At 65.0% G+C, this 7,490-nt stretch overlaps 1 protein-coding gene across 1 annotated transcript; it reads left to right on the forward strand.

Annotated features, from left to right (window-relative positions):
* Positions 1-1,365: 1,365 nt before the first annotated feature.
* On the forward strand, positions 1,366-7,348 carry TGME49_215950 (hypothetical protein; the record flags this gene model as incomplete). Its single annotated transcript, XM_002370864.1, has 1 exon — positions 1,366-7,348. One exon carries the CDS (start codon positions 1,366-1,368, stop codon positions 6,517-6,519), a length of 5,154 nt encoding a protein of 1,717 aa, XP_002370905.1. The 3' UTR covers positions 6,520-7,348.
* Between the last annotated feature and the right edge of the window lie 142 nt (positions 7,349-7,490).

Raw genomic sequence — 7,490 nt, forward strand, 5'->3', positions numbered from 1 at the left:
CAACGTCACTTGACGAGGAACCACGCGTCCTCTCGTCCCTGCGCGACCCGACCGATATCGAGCGGACAATCTTCGTTCGTTTTCCTGTTTTTGCGTCTCTCGCGCCATTTGTGGCTTCGGTTGACGGGCCGTGGAGGTGCCTGCGCTTCGTTGTTTGTCGCGCCTTCGCTGCGCCGCAACACTCGAGCGGCTCCGGCGCTGCATCTCGTCGAGTGCACCGCGCCGAGCTCCCCTGGGATGCACTCTAGTACCTCTCGGCTTTGGGTCGGCACTGAAGAACCCCCAGTTCAACTGTCCACTTTCCTCAACTCAGTGCAGTCGTTCGAGCTGTGACTGGGCAGTTCGGCGAACAACTGTGAACCGACGCCGTGTGGCGGCTCTACCGTTCTCTCTCTTTTCTCTGTCGCTCGCGTTCCGGACAAAAGTCCAGAAAGAACTCCTCCTGTGGCTGCCTGCAGAGTACCCCACTCTCCCTTCTGCACATTTCTGTCTCCTTCTCTGCCAACAGACTGGAGATGCGCGAAACCGGAGCCAGCCGCCTGCTTCGTGTGACGGGCAAAGCCTGAAACGTGATCGTTTCCGTTTTTTGACTCCGTCCCCTGGACGTATACCTCGCTGGCCTGTGAGGCGCAGAAGCTCTGGCTGCAGGCGCCGAAAGAGGGTGCTGCCGAGGCCTGCGTTCCTCATCTTGGGGTTTCCCCTTGCTTCTCTCTCTTCGCGTTTCTCTCTTTCGAATCGGTCCCCAGGTCTTCACTTCTCCCTTTCAATCTCCGCTTCCCCGAAGCCGACGCCGTCACGGCTGTTTTCGCTCTGTGCTGAGACTCTTCCGCGAGTTCTGTTCACTGCTTCGTGGCACCTTCGTCTCTGGAGCCAGGAAAGGATGTTGCAACTCTAACTTCGGCGCTCTCTCGAAGCTCCTGAAGGAAACGGTTCTCCCCAGTGGCCGGCGCGCCGCTCTGCTTCGGCGCCCGCTTTTTTTGAGGGCTCTACGCGGTGTAGTTTCCCTCCGTTGTCTTGTCTCACAGTTTCCTTTCTTCTTCTGTCTCTCAGTTGTTCGCACTCGTCTTTTTCTTCTCTTGTCTCTCAGTTGTTCGCAGTCGTCCTTTCCTCTTCTTGTCTCTCAGTTGTTCGCACTCGATTTTTCTCTGCTTGTCTCTCCGTTTTGCGCGTTCTCCTTTCTTCGCTTGTCTCTGTTTTGTCACATTTATTTTTCTCACTGGGGGCGCCGGTCGCCGCGTGTGGCTGCGCGAAGCATGCGCGGGGTCTCGTCCTCGCTGGCGACGCTTTGCGCTTGAGGCGGTGAGGCCCGCTGTCCCTACGTGTCTCTTTCTTGAAGGCCCGGACGCCTCGCGCCGCAGCTGCAAGATGGCGCAGAGTGCGACTACCCAGCTGGACAGCTCTGCCCACCGAGTGGAGCACCTGCTGCAGCGGGCTGGGTCTGCGGAGGGCGGCAGTTCGGGCCCAGCTTCGTCGCTCTCTTCCGCGGGTGCCGCCGCTCCGCTCCTGATGCCTCTGAACAACTCCGAGGGCGCGACGCGGTCGACAGCTGCAGCTGGCGGCTTCCAGGCGCACGGTCACCTCTCCGCGTCGCATGCAGGCCCCGCAGTCTTCTTCAATCCATCGGGGAGCTCCGAGGGGAACGCCCTCGTCGCGCTCCCTTCCTCCCTGCCCTCGGTCTCCCTGCCGCTCTCTTCTTCACATGTCGACCTCTCGCAGGTCCATCCCGGACTCTCGGAAGCCCACGGGGGCGGCAGCGCGGCGGCGGGCGCGAGTGCGTCGTCGCACTTGCTCTCGCAGATTGGGGCCTCTTCGCTTCTGCTGCTCACTTCGCCAGGCGTCTCGGCGTCCAGCGCCGCCGTCGGCGCCAAGGGAACTGTCCCCGCGGGATCCTCTGTCGGGCAAGGCATCCTCTTTCCCCAGGCCTCGGGTGCGACGCTGATCGCGAATCCGGGCGCGGCGGGGCCCAGCCTGATCGCTGTCTCCTCCGCGCCCTTCTCCGGCTCCCACCCCCAACACGCAGCCTTCCTCGCCAGCCAGGGCCAGGCGCCCGCAGCCTGGGTCGTCGACGCGGGCGGTGTCTCCTTTTCCGGCCCGTTTGCCGTGGGGGCGCCGGTCTCGGGCCTCGCGACCGCCGGTACGCTCGCGCGCCGCGGGAGTCCGCAGCCGTCGCCGACGGCCTTCTCTTCGTCCTCTTTCTACTCGCCCCCATTCCAGGCGGTGCCCACCCACGAGGGTGGAGTTTCCGCCCTCGCGGCCGCCATTGCCGCCGTGAAGGTAGAGCCCAACGCCGTCGAAGAACGCGCCGAGGCCCGCGACGCGACGGCGCAGGCGGAGACACTCGGCGCCGAACCGCGGCCCGAATGCGCGACGTCGCCCACGCATCTCGTCCTTTCGTCAGGCGCGTCGTCGCCCCACCCGTCGCCTTCCAGTCTCGCTGTCTCTTCGTCGGTTCCGCCCGCGTCGGGTCTCCTCGGCAGCAGCGGCTTTTCTTCCTCGTTTGCCTCCGCCGCGCCTCTCGAGGGCCCCGCAGGGGCGCAGTCGCCGAGCGAAGGCCGCGAGGAGCCCTCCCCGGGCTCCACGGCGGCCTGTCTCCTGTCTGGAGACGCCGCGCCTCCGAGCGGCAACGTCCTGTTGTCTCCAACTGTGGGGTCGTTCGAGAGGGACCTGGCAAGAGGAGAAGGCGCCGCGGGCGCGGTCGCCTTCGAGGCCCTGGATGCTCAGTGCCGACCGGGGCAGGCCCAGAGCGAATGCGAGACCGCGCCGACTGTCTTTTTCGGGCGTCAGGAACTCGGCAACCCAGAGGGATCCGGAGTCCAGGCGGGTCTCCTTTCGACGCATCCTTCCTCGCAGCCGGGCCTCGCAGTTGTCTCCTCGCCTATTCTCTCCGCGTCCTTCCCCTCGTTCTCGTCCTCCTTCGCTCCCTTCCCCTCTTCGGCCCTCACGGCCGTCACGGTGGAGCGCCTCGCGGCACTCGCCGCCGCAGTCGCCGGCGGAGGGCCAGCGGCGCCCGGCGTCGCCCAGGCAGTCCCTTCTGGGGAGACACTTGGCTTCCTGGGCGCCAGGGCACCGCCCGCAGTTGGCGATGCCAACGCCGAGACGCCCGACGCGGCTGCGGGTCCGCAGTTCGCGACTGGAACCCAAGGCCCCGAGGGCCAGGCAGCGGGGAAGCGCCCGCGCGGGCGGCCGCGGGGGAGCAAAAACAAATGCCCGAGGACGGCGACTCGCGCGACTCCGGGCCTCGGGCCGGCCCCCGACGGGGCGGCTTCTGGAGCGGAAGCGGGGCCTGCGCGTGAAGCGTCGCAGGAGGTCGCGGCTGCGGAGGCAGCGGAGACAGGCGAGGCGCCTGCGGAAGCCTCGCCTGGGGCGGGCGCGCCAGCAGCGAAGACGAAGCGCAGGGCTGGCGTCCGGAAGAAGAGAGCAGACTCCGTCGGAGACAGTGGAGACAGTGGAGCTCCAGCGTTCGTCAGTTCCGGCCCGGGAGACGTCGAGCCGACTGCGTTTGTGATGGCTCACCCCGCTGGACATGAGGCCGTCCACGGGCCTTCCCTGGGGGCCTCGGGGTCTCCGCATCTGCCCGCGACTCCCGAAGGCCCAGCACAGGGACCGGACAAAGAGGCCGCGGCAGAGACTGTGGCCGAGGCCCCAGGCGCAGAGGGACCCGCGTGTGGGGCATTCGGGCCGCCATGCGGGGCGAAAGATCCCGCAAGTTTTTCAACCACAACCGCGGCGAGCTGCGCCGATGGATCGGGCGCGCTCCCAGGAAGCCTGGGAGGTGGGTCGGGCCTCGAAGTTCCAGCCCCTGCGACTTTCTCGGCCGCAGGCGAAGGCGAGGCGGGTGCCGACAGCCACTCTCAGGGACCGCCTGTCGTTCTGGTCTCGTGCGCCGCCGAGGGCGCGCCGGAGCCGGGCCATCAGGCCCCCGAGGAAGAGCCGGATCCGCAGACGCGTTCCCCGGAGAGGCCGGAGGGCGAGGCGGCGGGGTCTGTCCTTTCCGCCCCTTCGGTGTCTCCACCTGTCTCCGTGTCTCCTGTCTCTGCTTCTGCATCTGTCTCCGCGTCTCCGGCTGTCTCGGATGCTCCAGCTGTCTCTGCGTCTCCGTCGCCGAGCGAGGGCGGGCCCGCGGCGCTGGTGAAGGCAGACGCAGCGGGGGAACGGGGCATGTTGTCGGGGGAGGCGCTCGCGTGGCGGGGGCTGGGAATGATCAAGGCAGGGGGAATTCGCAAGAGTTACTCAGCGTCTTTCAAGCTGGCGGTGGTCGCGGCGGCCGAGGGCATGAGCAGCAACACGAAGGCCGCGAAGCAGATGGGCGTCACAGAGAGTTTGGTGCGGCGCTGGCGCATGCAGAAGGCAGTGCTGGAGCAGCTGCCAGGCGAGAAGCTCTCGCGGCGCGGCCGGAAGCACGGCAAGTACGTCACCCTGGAGCAGCAGCTTTGTCTCCACGTATGTGCAGTGCAGCAGCAGGAAGGGCGGATCCTCAAGGACACAGAGATGCGGCGACTGGCGAGCGAAATCGCGGGCAACCTGGCAGTCTCGGACTTCAAAGCCAGCTCAACGTGGTGCTTTCGATTCAAGCGACGCTGGGGCCTCGACCGCGTCCAGAACCTCCACGCCGGGGTGGTACCCCCCAAGCGCATCCAGGCACCTCTCGAGCCCAATGAGGAGTGCGTTGTGGGGAACCCGGTGGGCCCTGGAGGCACTTTGCCGGGCGAGGAGACAGGCGTAGGCGGCGAGGCCGAGGCTGGGGTGGCTGCCGGCGCCCCCGCGGGGCCTGCAGATCCGAAGAAAGCCGACAGCGGCCTCAATTTGGGGGCCGCGGCGGGCGAAAGTCTCGGGGTAGGGGACTTGGGGATGGCTAGCCAGGAAGGACCGCGGCCGGACGCCCAGGCCGGCGCCCAAACACAGGAGGCTGCGCGAGCCGAGGGCGAGACCCTCGCCCTTGGGGCGCGAGGGCCCAGCCAAGAGCGGGCGACCGGCGACACCGGATCTGGCGCGAGTCCAGGGGTGCCCGCAGAAGGACCCCCGACGTTTGTCTCTTTCTCTGCAGCGCCTCTCGCTGTTGGGCTGGGCAAGGAGAACAACCGCGAGAAGGAGAAACAAGTTCTCTTCCTCCAGGCGCCGGTCGACGCCCTCTCAGGAATTGCGGCCCAGAGTCTGCCAGGCGTATCCGGGACCTTCGTGACTCTTGCCACGGCGCGCGAGGCCCCCGCCGGAATTGCCGCCCAGGGCCTCGCGCAGCTTCAGGGCGCGAGCGCGTCGAGTGCGTTCGCCTCATGTCCGGCGCTGCCTTCGCACGGCTTCCACGACCGCGCAGGAGCGCCGGGCGCCGTAGCAAGAGTCACGGGACAGGCGCCCGAAGGTTTGGGCGCGTTTCAGGCCTCGTTTTCCTCAGGGACGCTTCCGCTGGCCTTCCTGACGCCAGCACTGTCGACGCCTGCGCGCGCGGAATCGGAGCGCGAGGGCGGCTCCGAGAACGGAGACACTGGAAACACCCCACAACATGGGGCCTTGAGGCCGCCGTCGCCGCCCGAGGGCCTCTGCCTGCTGCTACCTGAGGGCGCAAGTCAGGCGGAGCAGGAGCTGGCTCTGCAGCGGAAACTCGTGGAGCTTCAGCGACAGCAGGAGGCGCTGGAGCGCGAGATCGAGCAACACCGGGTGCATGCACAGGCGTTTGAGGGCGACACGGGGGAGGGTGCCGGCGGAGCCGCGGCGGGGAACCACCTTCCACCTCGCACAGAGACACCGGAGGGGACAGGCCTCGCATCCCCTGTGGCGAGCGACGGACGGCGACCCGAAGAGCCCAAGCCGTCCGAGGACACCCAGAAAAGCGACGAGAGCCTGCCCGGCGCGTCACACGCGACGCTCGCTTCTCCTATTCACACGTCTTCTCCGGCGTCTCCAACTGCTCTCCAAGCTTCCCAGATGGGCGCGGGGGTCGAGGACTCTCCATCCTTTGCTTCGTCCTTCGCGGTCTCCTCGTCCTTCGTCAATTCGCCCAGCCGGCGCGAAGCCGGTGACCCCACTCCAGGCGTCTCGCGTGTCTCCAGTGCCCCCGCCACAGCAGGAGACAGAGGGTCTGAGCACGGGGACCGGGCGGAGACGGAGACGGTTTGCGGGGAAGGCCGCGCGGGCCTGCTTGCCCAGGAAGCCCCCAAGCAGGCGTCGTCTGGAGCGTCCACTGCGTCGTTCTCTGCTTTTCCATTCCCTCAGAATCCGCGCGAGAGAGTCGCATTTGCGTCCAGTGGTCTGGCCGCAGAGGCGCTTTCGTCTCTCTCGGGGCCTGCGGTCCCTTCCTCTGCCCTCGTCTCTGCGTTCCCTGTGCCGGCGCCGTTCGCCGTCTCCTTCGCGCCGGACGGACGCGTGACTTCCGGAGACAGGGGCGAGGCAGTGTCAGGCGGTCCGCCAGAGACCCCCCAGGCGCAGCAGATCTCGGGAGCGGGTCTACAGGCCTCGCGAGCTGACACTCTCGAGGAGACGCCCGGCGCGGAGCGAGCTAGGCCGGAGGAGACGCCACAGAAGTGAAGCGGCGACTTGAAATGAGAGGCAAAGACGAAGGGAAAGGAGGAGCTGGAAGAGGGCGAGGAAGAGACTCGAAAGACGGGGCGACTTCGTGGAGAGATTTCGTTTTGGAGTTCTGAGGAAGCGGTCGCGCCTCCGCGACACAGGGGGGGGGGAGGGTCGGCGGCTCTGGGCGAGAAGCGGAGAGAAGAGAAACACAGAGGAGAATCCGACGGTTTCTAAGGACGGAAGAAGGCGCTTCCGCTTGCGCTGGGGAGAACAGAAAAAAGTGAGAGGGTGTGGAGAACTCGGAAAACTCCGGAAATCGAATCGGCTTGCTTACAGAGATTGTTCAAGGGACTGGAAGCAGAACAGGAAACAAAAATCAACAGAGACCACACATTTCTCTGTATATCCATAAACACGAATATGTATACATACATATATATATATATATATGTATAAGTGTACGCGTCTGCATATGTGTAAAGAGAGAGCAGAAACTCTAGGGTGGAACAGTGGAGTGGTAGAGACAGCAGTTGGGGCAGGTTCCAAGAAGACAAGACGAGAGCTCTCGATTCGGAGAGCGCGAGTCTCAGGAAGAAGGGGAAGGAGGTGGAGAGGAGCGATCTTTTTCGGTCACAGTTTAGGAAGAGAAAGTTTGTGCATATGGGCCGGCGGCGCTTGTGAAGGGCGTCGCTGCCTCGCCACTTTCTCAGTTCTTCTTTTTCAGCTTGGGCAAGCCGCAGAGACTGCATGCAGCAGTGTGACCCGCGGTCGCGGCTTGGAAGGGCGCTCGTAAGCTTCCTCTCAAGCTGGCCCGAAATGTCAGATACATCTTCCAAACCAGCTGAAAAAATTAAAAACCACATCCCTTCGCACTGCAGAAATTCGCGTCGACACACACGAGAGTCCCCCTGTTCTCTCTTCGTAGAAAAGACAGCACACCGGAAATATATATATATATATATATATATATATATATGCATATATGT

Source organism: Toxoplasma gondii, chromosome XI (assembly GCF_000006565.2).
Source record: "Toxoplasma gondii ME49 chromosome XI, whole genome shotgun sequence".
NCBI lineage: Eukaryota > Apicomplexa > Conoidasida > Eucoccidiorida > Sarcocystidae > Toxoplasma > Toxoplasma gondii.